Source organism: Pan paniscus, chromosome 2 (assembly GCF_029289425.2).
Source record: "Pan paniscus chromosome 2, NHGRI_mPanPan1-v2.0_pri, whole genome shotgun sequence".
NCBI lineage: Eukaryota > Metazoa > Chordata > Mammalia > Primates > Hominidae > Pan > Pan paniscus.
The window spans coordinates 182,869,888-182,888,877 of NC_085926.1; the positions used below are offsets into that span (position 1 = coordinate 182,869,888).

General features: G+C 38.3%; 1 protein-coding gene across 1 annotated transcript in view; it reads left to right on the top strand.

Moving 5' to 3' along the window:
- The window catches only part of VPS8 (VPS8 subunit of CORVET complex), a 262,424-nt gene that overhangs the window by 203,346 nt on the left and 40,088 nt on the right, over positions 1-18,990 (top strand). The window contains exons 46-47 of the mRNA XM_063602631.1: positions 1,035-1,204; positions 4,361-4,526. Of these exons, the coding sequence (XP_063458701.1) occupies positions 1,035-1,204; positions 4,361-4,526 (336 nt within the window). The remainder of the gene's footprint in view (positions 1-1,034; positions 1,205-4,360; positions 4,527-18,990) is intronic.

Consider the following 18,990-nt stretch of genomic DNA (forward strand, 5'->3'; position numbering starts at 1 on the left):
GAGAAGAAAAGGAAAATCTGGGTGATAGCTTTTCTTAGAATGTTGTAAGAATTGCAGTTTGGCTAAGCGTAGCCCAGTGAAGCTTGATAACCCCTGCAGTCACAGATTCCAGGTTAGCAGAGGTATAGTTGTGTGCAAGGCAGAAAATGTTTGCCAATTTTGGAACTATGGAAGAGGAGAAAAAGATAATACTGATTGGAAAGAATTAGAATAGACCATTAGAACCAAAAGTATTGCATTACAGGCAAAGTTAAAGAGTTAAGCTGTATAGCAAGGAGGGCAGGCAGTACCTAGCTCTATCTTCCCCTTCGTGACTGAGAGAAAAGAACCCAAATACATAGCCAGATGATATATATGAATGTTAAGAATGAGATACAGTACAAAAACAATACTATATAAATACATAGAGCCTTAAAATGACTTAATGTGATAGCTGTTAAAATGTCTTTATGTGACTTAATGATAGATGTCATGGTCTTGAGTAGATACAAATGACTTCTAAGTGCTGATCAGGAAAATGTGATCTCTCTGCCCAAGGAAGATGAAAATAGAGTAATGGCCATTAGCTTTACTAGTGAAAAGATATTTGAAACATTACCACGAATGCAGTTTCAATAAAAAATCTGGGATTCAGACTTAGCTGTATTCTTTATTACAACACTCTGAGCCATTCAGAGAGTAGTTATTATATAAATGTAATAAATACTTTTGGGCTTATCTAGTCATGTGAAAGCCATCAATACTGAATTAAGCTGCAGAATGGCAGAGCTCACATTTCTCAGTAGAAACTAATGACAGATTTGAGAATCTTTGTAATGTATACACTCACCATTACTCTGCACATTGAGGTTAACTGCTTGAATTTGGGAGGTTTTGATGTTTTTTTGTTTCAACAATGTTATCCCTTTATAGTGTGTTTCAATTTTAGTTGTTGGTAGTTGAAAACTAAACAAGTGCTATTCACCTTTCATCTCCTCTATCTCTGTCATCTTATAACCTTTTGTTTGTTTGTTTTTTGTTTTGGTGTTTCATAGACCCTGCTGGAAACAACAACTAGCCTTCTAAACCAAGATCTCCATTGGTCATTGTGTAACCTGAGAGCTTCGGTCACCAGAGGACTGAATCCCAAACAAGATTACTGCTCTATATGTTTGCAGCAGTACAAGAGACGCCAAGAAATGGCTGATGAAATTATTGTCTTTAGGTAAGAAAGGGAAGGAAATGTTACATGTATGGTACATGTACATCTGTGGCATTACCAGGCAAGAATCCACATGGATACACGGGTAGTCATTCTAGCAATGAACATGATAGGCAAGTTCCTGCCCTCACAGACCTTACATTCTGCATTGGGGTGGAGGTTAGGGTGCCCAGGAAAGACATAAATACAGAGGAATAAGAGCTATGGAGAAAAATAAAACACAGGACAAATAGATAGAAGGATGACGAGTTCAGGACAAGTGCTGTTGAATGAGGGAAAGCATATCTGAGGACATGACCTTTGAGCAGAACGAGAGAGGGAGGAGCAAAGGTGCTGAGAGGTGTTTGGATTCTGAGTATCCTTTAAAGGTAGGGATAACTTGCTGGTGTATTAGATGTGGAGTATAAGAGAAAAATGAATCTTTGGTCTGAGCAATTGGGTAAACATGGTACCGTTGTCTAAGATGAGGAAGAACAGGTACAAGGAACTGGGGAAATCAAGAGTTTTGTCTTGCACGTGTTAGGTTTGAAATGTACTGTTAGACATCAAGTAGGGATGCCAGCTAGACAGTTATTCAAGTCAGAAATCTGGAGATGTGTTGAGACTGGAAAATTTTAATTTAGAAGTTGTCAGCATATGATATTTAAGCTACGTTGCAAAGAGAGAGGAACCCTAGTGCAGAGTGAAGGTGTTGGTCTCAGGAGCAAAGACAGCTCATCTAGAATGTATGGATAGAGGTAACATGATATGGCCGTGGAGCCAAACTTCCTGAGTTCAAATCTTGACTTTGCTACATGCCAGCTGTGAGACCTTGGACAAGTTGTTTAACCTCTTTATATCTTAGTTTCCTCATCTGTAAATAGGATAATAGGGTTTTGTGAGGATTGAATGAGATGATTTATATAAGGCACTTGTAACAGTGCCTGGCATGAGTAAGCACTATCTGAGTGTTACCTCTGCAGGAAGATTGGTAGACTTGACGGTTGGAAGGGGAAGTAGTTCTCTTCACACAAAGAGCCCATTCAGGCAAGAAATATTTATTGAGCACCTGCTGTATGCAAGCTGCTATTCAAGGGGATAGATTACAGGATGAACAAAACAAAGGATTTTCCCTCATGGAGTTTACATTGTAGTGGCAGGGATAGACCATAAGCCAACAAGTGAAATGCCGGATACTGATAACTACCATGGGGGAAAAAATGTTAAAGGAGATACAGAGTGTTTGGTGGGGGGTGCAGATATTTTATATAGGTTGGTCAGGGAAAGGCTCACTGTTAAGGTGACTTATGAACAGACAACTTAAAAATTAATTAATAGAAAAATAATAGTTACATGAATAAAAAACAAGCTATGCTATAGAGGAAAAGGAATGTTGGGAGCTACTAATTTATAGAGTAGTCCAGGAACCTTCTTGTTTAAGTGACGTTTGAGGGGATCTAAAGGAAGTGGCCATGCAATGTCAGAAGAGAGTACACCAGGCAGAGGAGCTGAGTGCAGAGACCATGAGGCGGGAGAGCCTTGGCATTCTTGAGGAGTAGTGAGTGAGGAGGCTAGTGGCCCCTGAGCAGCCAAGGAAGGGGACAGTGAAAGAGACTTCAGAGGAGCACAGGCCAAATCATGTAGGAGCTGGCCCAAGTCTAACTCATTTTTATAATGAAAGTGAGACTTTTACTCTGAGATGCGAAGCCACTGGATGGTTTTGAGGACTGGGGCAGTGACATGATCTGACCTATGTCTTAAGGATTACTCTGACTGCTGTGTTAAGAAAGGACTGGAGAGATCAAGGGGGAAAGCAGACGGACCACTTAGGCTGTTGTAGTAGCCCATGTGAGAGATGGTCTAGGTAATAGTCATGAAGTAAGAAGTGGCAGGATTCTGGATATATTTGGAAGGTAGTGGTATTTTAAAGCTATGGAACCTGGAAGTAATCTCTAAAGGAGCAAAAGTAGCTACAACAACAGAGTATAGAAGAAGAAATATATATATATATATATATATATATATAGCGAGAGAGAGAGAGAGAGAAGGGAAGAAAAAAGAAAAAGAGTATAAAGACTATAGAAAAGAAAAGGATTGATTTCTGGAATGTCCGACATTTTAGGTTAGAGAAATGAAGATAAATCTGTGTAGATGGCTGAGAATTATTCTCAGTACTCAACTTCTGGGAGGCTGATTTGGTAATTTAGTGTAATCAATAGGGAATTTCTTTATAAGAATAGCGTAAGGATTTACTACAGCAATGACATTTTTATAAATGTTTAATCAAATCACAACCCTTGCCTTGAATTTGGTGAGCAGACCACTCATGTTGTTATCAAGCTACTTAAATAATTATTATTTTTTCCAGTTGCCTTTTTTTTTTCTTTTTGAGATGGAGTCTCATTCTGTCTCCTAGGCTGGAGTGCAGTGGCGCAATCTCAGCTCACTGTAACCTCTGCCTCCCGGGTTCAAACAACTCTCATGCCTCAGTCTCCCGAGTATCTGGGACTACAGGTGTGTGCCACCACACCTGGCTAATTTTTTGGTTTTTGGTTTTTTTTTTGAGACAGAGTTTTGCTCTTGTTGCCCAGGCTGGAGTGCAGTGGCACGATCTTGGCTCACTGCAACCTCCCCCTCCCGGGTTGAAGCAATTCTTCTGCCTCAGCCTCCCAAGTAGCTGGGATTACAGGTACCCGCCACCACATCCAGCTAATTTTTTGTATTTTTAGTAGAGACGGGGTTTCACCATGTTGGCCAGGCTGATGTCAAACTCCTAACCTCAGCTGATCTGCCCACCTCGGCCTCCCAAAGTGCTGGGATTACAGGCGTGAGCCACCACGCCCAGCCCCCAGTTGCCTTTTTTTCAGATTATCTAAAAATACTATCCGGATGTCATAGTTTGAGAAATGAACAGAAGTTCAACTCATCCTCTAGGTAGTTTTTAGTCAGAGAACTGTGATTTGTTCGTACTCACAACATAAGTATACAAATATATGAATGTGGATTTTTAAAAAGAGAGGACAGCAGCAAGTACATTCCCTTTCTTGTTTCTTACCCTGTACAGCCATCAGTGCATTTCTACTTGTTAGAGATTTTTATTGCTTCTAAGTACACTTACAAGCTTATATTTATGGATTTTGTGATAATAAAAAGTACAAATTGGTTGCCTTCGTTTTGTAGCTGTGGCCATTTGTATCACTCATTCTGCCTACAAAACAAAGAATGCACTGTGGAATTTGAGGGCCAAACAAGATGGACATGCTACAAATGCAGTTCAAGTAACAAAGTAGGAAAACTCAGTGAAAATTCATCTGAAATTAAAAAGGGAAGGATAACCCCATCACAGGTAAGACTTGTTTTCGTGGCAAAATGGAAATGGTCTTTTCTTACCAGTGTCATTTGGGCCTGGTCTCATTTCCTTCGGTTCCCATAGGTCTCAACAAATTTACCTGGTGGGTACTGGGTACATGAAATGTTCTTTTCAGTCCTATTTAGTGTTCGAAGAGCCTCTCCTCTCTACTCAGTATGGAAAAACATGAATTTGAGAGCAACAGATGACATTTTCTGCCTTTAAATGGCTTAAGATCTAGTTGGACAGATGAGGTGTACACACATGAGCCTGCTTTTAAGACCTTTTGATAGAGTAACAGCTTAGCAAGTAGAGCTGAGTACTTGCAGGTACCAATGAGTACCTATATGATAAGAGTGCAGAATTATGACTTTTAAGCAGGGCTGATGATGGACAAGGTGCATATACATATGCTCTTTCACTGCCTTTGGAGTCTGACTACTGGACTAGATGATAATTTTATGTATTTTACAGCCTTTTTTTAAAGCAGACAGTGGAGCAGAGTTTGAACTCTACCGCTTGATAGTTTTCAGGAGAGCAGAGCTTGACAACATGAGGGGTTCAATGTGGAGAAGTTACTGGGACTGGGACTTGATCATTGTGCTCTACTTGGCTATACTTCCTCTTTGAGGTAGTATCATATTTTTGGCTTCCTGTTCCTTCCTCTGTGCTACCCTATCCTATAGTTGGCCTTCACATTCACATCACATAGTGAAAAGTTGGGCTTGTTACTTTTCTCTTTTTGTTTCTTTTTTTTTGAGATGCAGTCTCGCTCTGTTGCCCAGGCTGGAGTGCAGTGGTGCGATCTCAGCTCACTGCAAGCTCCGTCTCCTGGGTTCACACCATTCTGCCTCAGCCTCCCGAATAGCTGGGACTATAGGTGCGTGCCACCATGCCCTGCTAATTTTTTGTATTTTTAGTAGAGATGAGGTTTCGTCGTGTTAGCCAGGATGGTCTCGATCTCCTGACCTCGTGATCTGCCCACCTCGGCCTCCCAAAGTGCTGGGATTACAGGCGTGAGCCACCGCACCCGGCCTCTCTTTTTGTTTCAACAGCCATCAGCATTGTATTAGAAGCAGAGCCTGGGAAAACCTCCTGACTAACTTCTCTCCAGATAACAATGTAGAACTTCTACTCTCCAGTGGTAGCCTTTCCAATTATACCTTCCCCAAGTTTGTATTGAACAGTGTGATAGGCACTGTGCCAGGTGCCTGGGGATACAATGGTAGACAAGGCAAACATGGTCTTGTCTTGCAGAGTTTACAGTCAACTAACTTATAAAAGGATTTTTAACAATGTACTCTCAAGTTTTTTCTGACTCCAATTCAGTTCAATTCTGATACTAGCTAGAGTTAGAGACTCCATGGTTTAAGCGTTCAGTCCCACAAGAACAGTCCTCACTTTAGATGCCAGTCACAAACAAAGTACTCAGGCTACCTACTTTTGTCTGACTTGGCTGCAAATTCAGTGGTCCCCATGACCCCCTCTCAGGTTCCATAATTCACTAGGATGATTCACAGAACTCAGGAAACACTTTATTTACATTTACCAATTTATTATAAAGGATGCGACTGAGGAAGAGCCAAATGGAAGAGGTGCATAGGGCAAGGTTGGGGAGGGGGATGAGGAGTGGTAGAGATTCCATGCCCTTTCTGGGCCTACCACCTTCCTAGCACATCAATGTCTACACCAACCCATAAGCTCCTCAACCCCACCATTTACAGGTTTTTTTTGGAGGTTTCATTATGTAGTCATGCCTGATTAAATTATTGGCCATTTATGATTGAGCTCAATCTCCAGCCCCTCTCCCCTCTGCACAGGTTGGGAGATGGGGCTGAAAGTTCCAAACCTCTAACCATGGCTTGGTCTTTCTGGCACCTAGCCCTCATGCTGAAGCTATCCAGGGGTCTCCAGCCAGCAGTCATCTTATTCTCATGCAAAAGACACTCTCATCACTCAGGAGATTCCAAGGGTTTTAGGAGCTGTGTGCCAGGAACCTAAGACAAAGGCCAAATATATGTATTTTTATTATACCACAAGTACTTACAGATGAACTATGCTGTAAGTACAGATAATGAGTAGATATAAAATAGACATGAGGGATCATGGAAGGCCTGCTAGAAGTGCCCTGTTAGCTTCCCTTGAAGGGAAAAGAAAAGGAGTAAGCTAGACGAGTTTAAGTGCAACAAACCCAGAACTAGAAGGTAAGTAGAATGAAATTAAGAGGGTCAGAAAGAGAGTGATATGAGGTGAGGTTCATTAGGCAAGCAAGGACCAACTTAAGTACTTATGTGTGCCAATACTTATGGCATTATATTTTTTCATTGCTAAGTGTAATGTTAACTGTAGGCTTTTAGTCTGTAACCTTTATATCATGTTTAGGGAATTCCTTTTTATTCCAAGTTTTCTTGAGAAATTTTTCATGAATTGGTGTAAAATTTTGAAAGCCGTTTACACTACATTGGTTGCCCTCTTCCTATGTTCCCCACACCTCCTGCAGTGAAGAAAGGTAATCTGTTCACTGAATTTCTTCCTACCTTCTCGAGCATCAAGAAAGATTCGGAAACCATTTAATTTTATTTTTAAATTTTTTATTTCCATAGTTTTTGAGGAACAGGTGGTTTTTGATTACTTGGAAAAGTTATTTAGTGGTGATTTCAGGGATTTTGGTGCACCCATCACCCAAGCAGTGTACCCTGTGCCCAGTGTGTACTCTTTTATCCCTTACTTTGCTCCAGTCCTTCCCCCCTCCCTGAGTCCCCAAAGTCCATTATTTCATTCTTATGCTTTTGCATTCCATAGTTAAGCTCCCACTGATAAATGAGAACATAAGATGCTTGGTTTTCCATTCCTGAGTTACTTCACTTAGAATAATGGTCTCCAACTCCATCCAGATTGTGCAAATGCCGTTATTTTGTTTCTTTTTATGGCTGAGTAGTATTCCATGGTGTATGTATACCACATTTCTTTATGCACTCCTTGGTTGGTGGACATTTAGGTTGGTTCCACATCTTGCAGTTGCAAATTGTGCTGCTATAAACATGCATGTACAAGTGTCTTTTTCATATAATGACTTATTTTCCTTTGGGTAGATACCAAGTAATGGAATTGCTGCATCCAATGGTAGTTCTACTTTTAGTTCTTTAAGGAACCTCCCTACTGTTTTCCATAATAGTTGTACTAGTTTACATTCCCACTAGCAGTGTAAAAGTGTTCCCTTTCCGCCACATCCATGCCAACATCTAATTTTTTTTATTTTTTAATTAGGGCCATTCTTGCAGGAGTAAAGTGGTGTCTTATTGCGGTTTTAATTTGCATTTCTCTGATAGTTTAGTGATGTTGAGCATTTTTTCATACATTTGGCTGTTTGTATGTCTTCTTTTGAGAATTGTCTATTTGCGTCCTTTGCCCACTTTTTGATGGGGTTGTTTTTTTCTTGCTGATTTGTTTGAGTTCCTTGTAGATTCTGGATGTTAGTCCTTTGTTAGATCCATAGTTTGTGAATATTTTCTCCCACTCTATGGGCTGTCTGTTTACTTTCCTGATTATTTCTTTTGCTGTGCAGAACCTTTTTAGTTTAATTAGGTTCCATTTATTTATTTGGTTTTTTGTGTTTATTTATTTATTTATTTATTTATTTATTTTTGCATTTGCTTTTGGGTTCTTGATCATGAGGTCTTTGCCTAAGCCAATGTCTAGAAGGGTTTTTATGGATTCAGGGCTTAGATTTAAGTCTTTGATGCATCTTGAGTTGACTTTGCATACAGTGAGAGTTGAGGATCCAGTTTTATTCTTCTACATGTGGCTTGCCAATTATCCCAAGCACCATTTGTTGAATAGGGTGTCCTTTCCCCACTTTGTGTTTTTGTATGCTTTGTCAAAGATCAGTTAGCTGTAAGTATTTGGCTTTATACCTGGTTTCTCTGCTCTGTTCCATTGGTCTACATTCCTATTTTTATACCAGTACCATGTTGTATTGGTAACCATACCCTTGTAGTATAGCTTGAAGTTGGGTAATGTGATGCCTCCAGATTTGTTCTTTTTGCTTAGTATTGCTTTGGCTATGTGGGCTCTCTTTTGGTTCCATATGAATTTTAGGATTTTTTTTCTAGTTCCATGAAGAATGATGATGGTATTTTGATGGGAATTGCGTTGAATCTGTAGATTGCTTTTGGCAGTATGGTCATTTTCACAATATTGATTCTACCCATCCATGAGCAAAGGATGTATTTCCATTTGTTTGTGTCATCTGTGATTTCTTTCAGCAGTGTTTTGTAGTTTTCCTTGTAGAGGTCTTTCAACTCCTTGGTTGGGTATATTCCTAAGTATTTTATTTTATTTATTTATTTATTTATTTATTTATTCTTGCAGCTATTGTAAAAGGGATTGAGTTCTTGATTCTCAGCTTGGTCATAGTTGGTGTATAGCAGTGCTGCTGATTTGGGTATGTTAATTTTTTATCCTAAATCTTTATTGAATTCCTTTATCAGATCTAGGAGCTTATTGGATGGGTCTTTAGGGTTTTTAAGGTACACAATCATGTCATTGGCGAACAGTGATGGTTTGACTTCCTTTTTACCGATTGGGTGTCCTTTATTTCTTTCTCTTGTCTGATTGCTGTGGCCAGGACTTCCAGTACTATGTTGAATAAATGAAAGTGGGCATCCTTGTCTTGTTGCAGTTCTCAGGGGAAACCATTTTAAAATGGGATCTACACATCAGCAGCAGTTTGTTTCTGAGGCTATCTCATTCTGCAGGACAGGAGAGATGACCCAACATTTTCATTAACAGGAAACTTCAGTAAGATCAAATCTAGACACTTTACTGTAATTGTATGGAAGACAGAATGAGAACTATTTTGTTTTTTCTTAAATTTTCCTCTAGCTGTCTGTGTCCCTTGATTTTCTTGCATAAGATATTGTAAAAAGATCTAGTGGGTTAGGTAATATAAGAAGGAAGAGGATATGAAATTTATCAAATACATGTGTTAGATAGATGTTTTTATGTTAAGTTAGTCTTTACATCAAGTTATGAGGGTGATATAATCCTTATTTTACAGCTGTAGGAACTATCTGTAGCTCAGAGAGTGAGGGCCAATATTTGACCTCAAGTTTGTAAGACCGTCATCACCCTGAATTATCCTACCACCAACCTGTTCTATTTTTATTCTGGCTTTATTGAAACCTGGTAAAGCTGATTTTTCAAATACATCCATACCATATTGGCAGTCCTAATTAAGATTTCTCACCATTGTGTGAACCATTCACATTTCCAGTTATAATAAAATTTAAAATGAAAATACTAATTCTACTATGATCATTTCTATTAGATTTTGTTATATGAAAGTTTTACTTTGCCCCCTTAATTTCCTTTAAAAATCCGTCATCCCTGGTTAAGTTCCTACACAGTGCATGGAGAGCAGCACAAGAGGGCCCAGTGACTCAGACATCAAGCTGAAACAGCCAGGCAGCTTCCGCCTGTTGCTGTCTACACCTAGAAGATGGTGAATGCATTGGAATCCCCTCACTGCCTTTGTAATGCAATCCTTCTGTCAAATAGCTTTTTGTTTCATCTTTTTCCAAGACTTGAGATAATTAACTTTTACTTCTTCAGTTTCTGGCTCCAACTCTACAGGATGCAATAGTTACCCTCAAAACTATGGTCGTGTCAGATAAAGTCTTTCTTCCTGCCACTTCTGTCTCGCTGCTTTTTTCATAACTGGTCAATATATACAACCAATAATTCAGACATAATAGTTACCTGCCAACAAGATTACAGTAGATGTGATGGGGGTTATTCCCCAGAAAGCCTGCTTTCCTCTGGAATAAGCACTTTTAGTCCTCAAAAAAAGGAGAAATGACCCAAATTACTTTCTTTCCTTATCTCCCCCGCTTCCTCCTTCCCACAGGCTTACTGAAAATCAGATCTATAGAATAGGCCTTGTAAATCTATCTGATTCTCTTTCTGATTTCTCTACATATTACCCACAGGAGAAACTAATTTCAGCTGAAGTACTCAACATTCTAGTATATTTTCTCAAGAACATTACTCACTTACATTAATACAATCAAATAATTTAAATTTCACCTTTGATTATTCCTATATTAAATTCATGGTAGCAAATAACAATCTTCTTTGGCATTGATTAGCATGAGAAGAAATTAGCTTGCTATTAATTGTTTAAAAAATAATATTTGTTAGTCAACAGGTAACTTGATATAAATTCAAAGAAAAATATCTAAGATTTGCTAGATTTCAGTTAACAGGGCTTGGAGTTCTTGAGAGTAGGTAATAAGCTAGCACATTGTTATGTACCAGAATATTCAAGTTGTTATTCCTTTAAAAACTTCAAACCCAAGAGCATTCTTAGACACTCAGGGAGTTTTATATGGTATTGTTCAAAATCAACTGAGTTTTTCCCCACTACTTGGAATTGGTTTTATTTCTTGGTGTTTAGTGTTCTCTAGGAAAACGTTTTGTCTTTTGGGGTAAATGTACAAATAATGCCAGGAGGAAGTATGAACAACTTCCAAGTAATTATTCAGTAAATGATATTTATGTTCACTAGCCATAATTTTCTATTAACCATTGCACATTGCTTATTTATTTTGAATTCCCACTACACTTGGAGATTCAGTTTACATGCCATTTAATGAAATAGGAACAGTGATATTAATGCCTGTTTTCATTTGTCCATTTAAAAAGAATATTAGCTCTCTGATATAAATAGGTCATATCAATACTATATTACTATAGTTAAATATATATTACTATAATTAAACCAAATACTAAAAAATGAGATTTCAGTGTTCAGCAGTAGTGCCATTTTTCAAAAGAGTATATTCAACATTAAACATAAATGAAGATTAATATGTCTCAGAAGTACATAGAGATGATTGATCATCCTAATATAAATGCAGCATTTTGAGGAGACTTTTGCCCATTTTCCAATAATCTTGTTATTATACTGTAGTACTAAGTGATTCATTACTTCAGCCAATATTTAATGTTAAGTGATTCATTACTTCAGCCAGTATTTAATGTATGCCTGCATTGAGCCAAACACTATTCCTGGTATGACGATACATTGGTGAACAAAAAAATGACCATAGTTCCCACTATCATGTAGCTTGCCATCTAGTAAGGGAGCTAGACATAAATAATTAGGTAAACAAGCATTATATCAAATATATAGCTTCAAATTGTGACAGGTACATAATTGGCATAAAGGGAAAGAATAGAATATTATAAGGGAGAATAACATGAGGGAAACGTACTTTAGGTGGTTAGGGAATCTTTATATGCAGAGGTAATATTTAAGCCAAGACCTGAAGGCTAAGGCGGTACCAGCCATGTGAAAAACATTTTAGGCAAGAAATTTCAGGCAAGAGAGAACAGCAAGCACAAAGGATCTGAGGAGACAAATGACTTGTTCAAGGAACTGAAAAAAGATCAGCAGCTGGAACCGTAGTGCCTAAAAGGGAAAATGGCCAGGAATGAGGTTGAAGAGGTAGGTAGACAGGGCCTAGTTAGCCTGAAAGACCCTGGTAAACAGGTAAACAAGCATTATATCAAATATATAGTTTCAAATTGTGATAGGTACTTAATTGACATAAAGGGAAAGAATAAGGGAGAGTAACATGAGGGAAACCTACTTTAGATTAGGAGACAAATGTCTTGTTCGGTCAAGAGTTTGGTTTTTATTCTTAGGAAACATTGAATGGTGATTGCAGCTGTAGAAAATGAATAGATAGCCAGATCTGTATTACCAGCCCAGTTCTCACTTATTTTCCAGAGCTGTATAACAGTCAGACTTTTGAAGTTCTGTAAATTCGTACATTTCCCTTTGATGCAGAAAAATCTTCATACAGACAAAGAGAACTAAGGATGAAAGTAATACCAAGAAATTGTTTTTAGTATTTTATAGAACTAAGGTTTTGACGGAAATATGAGATAAGGACATAAGAAATTCTGTTGTCCAATAAAATGTGAAAAAAATGCAATTTTACCAGTGATCAAAGAAATGCAAGCTAAATCAACTATACAATACCATTTTTTTACTTATTAAGCTGGCAAATATTTAAAAATACATAATTAAACTGAGACACATTAAAAATACATATGCATTTACATTGATAAGTATGTGAGGAGACAGATACTTTTATGCACTACTAGTGGGAATGCATATTTGTATAAGTCCACAAGCCCTTGTCTAAGTCACTTTGGCCAGATATGTTTCAGAATTCAGAATTTTTTGGATTTTATAAATGTAACATGAAGACTTTCACTTCAGGACAAGATGCATTTGGAGTTTTTTGTGGGGGGTAGGGAAGGGGCAAAATATATAAAATAATGGTTCATAAGACATTGGACACCAGGCAGTGAAAAATAGTGACCCCTGAAAGATAAGAAACAAATGATGTAAACCCTAAGATTTCTACCAAATTACTCCCTGGAGAAAGTTTTCACGCCATGACTCAGAGAGGGAGAACGAAGGCAGAGCTTAGTCTCTCTGGGTCAAGGGGACAGGGCTCAGAGTCCAGGAAAGACAAGGTGGCTAGAGTTTGCAGGGTGGAGTATTAGGTGAGAGCCATACAGAGGGCTCCATAGATCTGCAGAAGGTAACTTTTGAGTATTCAGTTGAGTACTTACCCACTTATTTACCCACTGTGTGAGGAAACTAGTTCAGGTCAAAAAAAAAAAAAAAAAAAAAAGGTGCCACCCAAAAGGATTAGATTGAACAATGTCCCAGACTCACAAAGAGCCAGAAATAATGCTTGCTCCCACCAGCCAGCCTGGAAATCTTCATAAATCACAAGGTAGCATTGAGAGTACTAAGTAAGTTCTTAGCCTCAGTAGTGGGGAAAAAATTAACTTTAAACTAACTGCCACTTTGATCTCACCTAACAAAGCTTAAAAGCAAAAATCTAAAAAGATAAAACTATTTGCAAGTATTTTAACCACATCACAGAACAGAGCTTAGCAATGTATTAAAGAATTATAAAAATATCCAATACCCAACAAGATAGAATCCACAGTGTCTAGTATTTGATCAAAAATTACTAGACATGCAAAGAAGCAGGAAAATACAAGCCATGATAATGAGGAAAAGAAAACAACCCATTGAAACTAACACAGAAATGACCCAGATAATAAAATTAGTAGATAAGGACATTTAAAGTTATAATTGTATTCCATATGTTCAAGAAGCTAGAAGAACAATTGAATATGTCAAATGGAAATATGGAAGTTACAAAGAACCAGTGGAACATCTAGAGATTAAAACTACAATGTCTGAGATGAAGAATATACTAGATAAAATTAATAGCAGGATGGGCATTGGAGAAGAAATGATTAGTGAACTTAACAATATAGCAATAGAAACTATCCCAAATCAAACACAGAAAGAAGACTAAACAGAAACAGGGCTTGGTACAGTGGGTCATGCCTGTAATCCCAGCACTTTGGGAGGCCAAGGCAGGAGGATCACTTGAGCCCAGAAGTTTTAGACCAGTCGGGACAACATGATGAGACCCTGTCTCTACTGAAATTTTTAAAAAATTAGCTGAGCGGGTGGTACATGCCTGTGGTCCCAGCTGAGGAGCTGAGGCAAGAAGATCACTTGAGCCCAGAAGGTCAAGGCTGCAGTGAGCTGTGATTGTGCCATGGGACTCCAGCCTGGGCACCAAAGCGAGACCCTATCTCAAAAAAGAAAAAAGAAAAAGAAATGAATGGATCATTGGTGAACTATGGAACAACTTCAGGTGGCCAAATATGCATCAAATTGGAATCCTGAAAAAAGTAGGGACACAGAGTACAAAAAAAAAAACTTTAAAGAGACATAATAGAGTTCTAATTCCAGTAACAGCAGAGCAGCCTATAGTAGATGACCTTTCTGCTAATAATTATAAGCCCTAGGCAAAATATGAAAAAACATCGTTTAGAGAGCAACTGGAAGCAGGCAGAAACTATAGGGAATGCAAACCTTGAAAGAAGGGAAGCAAACTAGACGAGCTCTACATTTAACCAGTTTTTCTAGGGCGCCTCTTGGCTTGCCATGGAGTATTGGAGAAAAGAGATTGAATACCAAGTATCATTCTTACTGGGATGAAGAAACAGAGGTCAAAGTACAAGACTACCAAAGCAGCTCTAAATTGAGGGAGAAAATCTCAGAAAGAAGCATGCCACAGAAGAGGGAGCCCCAAGTTCTCTTTGCAGTTTTCCAAATTGTGTACAAACAGACAGTGCTTCCAGAAAGCAGCATTAGGTACTAAAGAACTAAGCAGAGATTTCAGCAGCTGCCTGGTGCTGAGTTTTGAATGTAAATGTTGCTATGTTACAGGGATTGATAAATACCTCAAATTTTGTGTTGAAACTGCAGAAGGGCTATGGTTGAGGACTAAGGGATTTCCCAGGACTAAGGGCAAAAGCACAGTAAATCCTAACAAAGCCAGAGCCCAAACTATCATAGGATCAGTAGGAGGAAGAAGGAAAGTGTAAACTATAATCAAGAGAAAAAGCATCAGTAGAAGCAGACCTATGAATGACCCAGATGCTGGAATTGGCAGTTAAGGACTTTAAAATAGAAATTACAAATATGTTAAAGTATTTTGTGGAAAAGATTAACAGAATGATTGAACACATGGGGAAACGTCAGCACAGAAATAGAAACTCTGAAGTAAAACCAAATGTAAATTGCAGAGCTAAAAAACATACCTAAAGTGAAAATTTTATTAGATGTCAACAGCATTTTTAACACTGAGAAAAAAATTAGTAAATTTGAATATAGTTCAATAGAAATGATAATTGTAACTGAAGCACAGAGGCAAAAATAATTGAAGAAAGTACAAAAACTCTTGGTGACCTGTGAAACAATATCTAGAAGTCTATCATATATACAAATTATAGCTATATCTATATTTTATAGATATATATTAATGTATAAATTAGATATTTATAAATTATAGATATGTAATGTACATATATCTATAATTTATATATTATATATTTATATAATTATAATTTATAGATATAATGTACACATATCTATAATTTTTATATATGATAAACATAAATATAATATACAACATATATAGAATATATATATAATTGGATTTCTGGAACATAAGGAGCAAGAGAATGGGAGCTGGGGACATTGGACCTAATAATATCTGAAATTTTCCCAAATTTCATAACAAACATCAATCCATAGAGTCAAAAACTCAGCAAACCTCTAGCAGAATAAATATAAAGAAAACCGTACCCAAACACATAATAATTGTAGTCAAACTGTTGAAACCAAAGATGAAGAAGAAATCTTAAAAGGAGCCAAAGACAACAATAAGAATGATGGCTGATTTCTCATTTAAAAAAAAAAAAAGGCCAGAAGACAATAAGCTGGCATTTAAAATGCTAAAAAGTAAGTTAATATGGTGCACATATTGTATATGACATTCCTTGCCAAGACCAGCTAAGTCATGGAGACCCTAACCCAGCGGCACTAGAGGAATTAGACACACACACATAAATATAGCGTGTGGAGTTGGAAATCAAGGGTCTCACAGCCTTCAGAGCTGAGATCCTCAAACAGAGATTTACCCACATATTTATTGACAGCAAGCCAATGATAAGTATTGTTTCTATAGATTATAGATTAGCTAAAAGCATTTCCTATGGGAAATAACTAAAAGCATTTCCTACAGGAAATAAAGGGATGGGCCGAAATAAAGGGATGGGTCTGGCTCGTTACTTGCAGCAGGAACATGTCCTTAAGGCACAGATCACTCATGCTATTGTTTGGGGTTTAAGAACACCTTAAGCGGTTTTCCACCCTGGGTGGGCCAGATGTTCCTTGCCCTCATTCTGGTAAATCCACAACCTTCCAGTGTGGGCGTCATGGCCATCATGAGCTTGTCACAGTGCTGCAGAGATTTTGTTTATGGCCAGTTTGGGGGCCAGTTTATGGCCAGATTTGGGGGGCCTCTTCCCAACATGTCCTCCTTCTTTGTTTTGCAAAGTGATAAAAGCAAAGGCAGCTTTGCATGGTGAGCTACTTCTCTTAAGAGTCAGGATCCACATCTGCAGACTATACAAAGACAACACAGATTAAAAGCACAATCATCATTGAAATCACAGACCTTCCAAGTGTTTTTATCCATTTTAATGGGTTACTAGCTGCTAATTTGTCTGCAGCTCCTTCAAGCACTCCAGTTCCTGGCATTAAGGTCAGGTGTGCCTGGGATACTTTAAATATTTGTTCTTTAATTTTGCAATAGCCAAAGACAAGTTTGTAGAGTGTCCTTCTAGATGCTTTTTTATTCTTTCCTAAATTTTGATCTTATTAAGAGCTATTCATAGTTTCCACAAATCCTTATTTTTAGCTCCTACAACGGGCCATATCATTTGAGGTTGAGGTGCCACTATACCGCCATGGTTCCAGATAATAGGAACTCTTACTGTACTTCTTAGTATTTCTACCATCTGACCATTTTGTTCAGACCAGCTGAACACATTGTGGCCATGGCACACAGACAGATGTGCAATTTAAGCTAAACATCCCCTTAGGGGACCAGTCAATAATGATTCCATGGGAATTGTTGTGCAGCACCTCTGCCTTTTCTGCAATGCAATCTTCCCAAACAAGTACATTCCTTTTTTCTAACTGGGACCAGTCCTGTTTACAAATAGGTTTTTGAGGGCGGTATCTCTCACTTATAGGAGTAGCTTTATTATGGTAAATCCTGAGATCAGAAAGCATGTGTAACTGTGTCATAGAGTGATTACATCCAGGCATTATTGCCAGCCAAGATGGATAAATATGCCCAATAAGTATAATTGTTCTCTGTGTCAGCCCTTGTTGAAGGAATACTCACGGCAATGGTAATCACCACTATCATAGCTACCATTAAGTTACTCATTGTGACTGGTTGTCTTGCTTTCCTCAGGTTTTCTTCCACCATCTGTGACAGCTTCTTGATCTGTCCCCAAGTAGGTGGCTGTGTTCAACGGGTGTTGCTCGTGACAGTTGGGGTCCTCCTCAGCATCAGTCTCGACATGGCTGCAACTGGGGGGTCCTCAGGTTCCTCCCGGAGTCTCTTCCTCGGCATCTGGCTCATGATAAGGTTTCAGGTGTCTTGATGGTATCCAAATCGGCTGTTGATTCAGTCCTGGAGAAACGCAAGCATAACCTTTATCCCAAGTTATTATTTTACCTATTTGCCAAGTTTTTGCTATGAGATCTCTCCACCAAACCAGTTGTTCTGCTTCTGTCTTTGCAGCTGGTTTCTGTAGATGCTGTTCAGCTGCTGATAGCATCTGGCCTTTAGACAGGCTGAAAAAATTTAAAGTTAGTAATGCTAGATTCAGTTGCATATGGGGTGTCCCGTAGTCCCTGTTTCTCTCCCCTTTTTTGTTTTTGTAACTGCTGTTTTAGGGAGAGATTCATTCTTTCCACTATGGTTTGTCCTTGAGAATTACATGGGAAGCCAGTAATGTGTTTAATATTCCATGTAGAGAAAAATGTAGCTAGAGCTTGGCTAGTATAGCCTGAGGCATTATCTGTTTTAATAGAAGCTGGAATGCCCATCAGCGCAAAACACTGGAAAAGGTGATCTTTAACACAGGCAGAAGACTCTCCTGATTGGCATGTAGCCCAGACAAAGTGAGAAAAGGTGTCCACACATACATGTACATAAGCTAGTCTCCCAAACGAGGGAACATGTGTGACATCCATTTGCCAAAGAGAATTAGGTTCCAGTCCTCGAGGGTTAACTCCTCCTTTAAAAGATGAGGAATGCACCATTTGGCAAGTTGGGCATCGCTGGATAATAGCTTTACCTCGTTTCCAGGTAATGCTGTATCTGCGTTTGAGACCAGAGGCATTAACATGGGTTAAGTTGTGAAAGTGTCTAGCATTAGATACTAGGTGATCAGCCATTTGATTCCCTGCAGTTAATGGTCCTGGAAGAGGTGTATGAGCCCTAATGTAAGTGATGTAAAAAGGGTGCATTCTACTCCTAACTGCTGTTTGCAATTGGGTAAATAAAGTCATCAGTTGTTCATCTATATGAAATCGTAACTGAGCATTTTCAATTAACTGTGTGGAATGAACCACGTATGAAGAATCAGAAATCACATTAACAGGCATATCAAAAGCAGTCAATATCTCAATTACAGCTACAAGCTCCACCTTTTGAGGTGAAGTATAGGGTGTCTGAAAAACCTTACCTGTTGATCCAGAATAAGAATCTTTACCATTACTAGACCCATCTGTAAAAACATTCTCAGCACCTTCAATTGGTTTAAATTTAGTTATTTTAGGGAGAATCCAATTAGTTAATTTCAAAAATTGAAAGTTTTGTTTTAGGAAAAGAATTATCGAGAATACCCACAAAGTCAGCTAAATGGGTTTGCCAAGTAAGACCATTTATAAAAGCTTGCTGTATTTCTGCTTTCCTGAGAG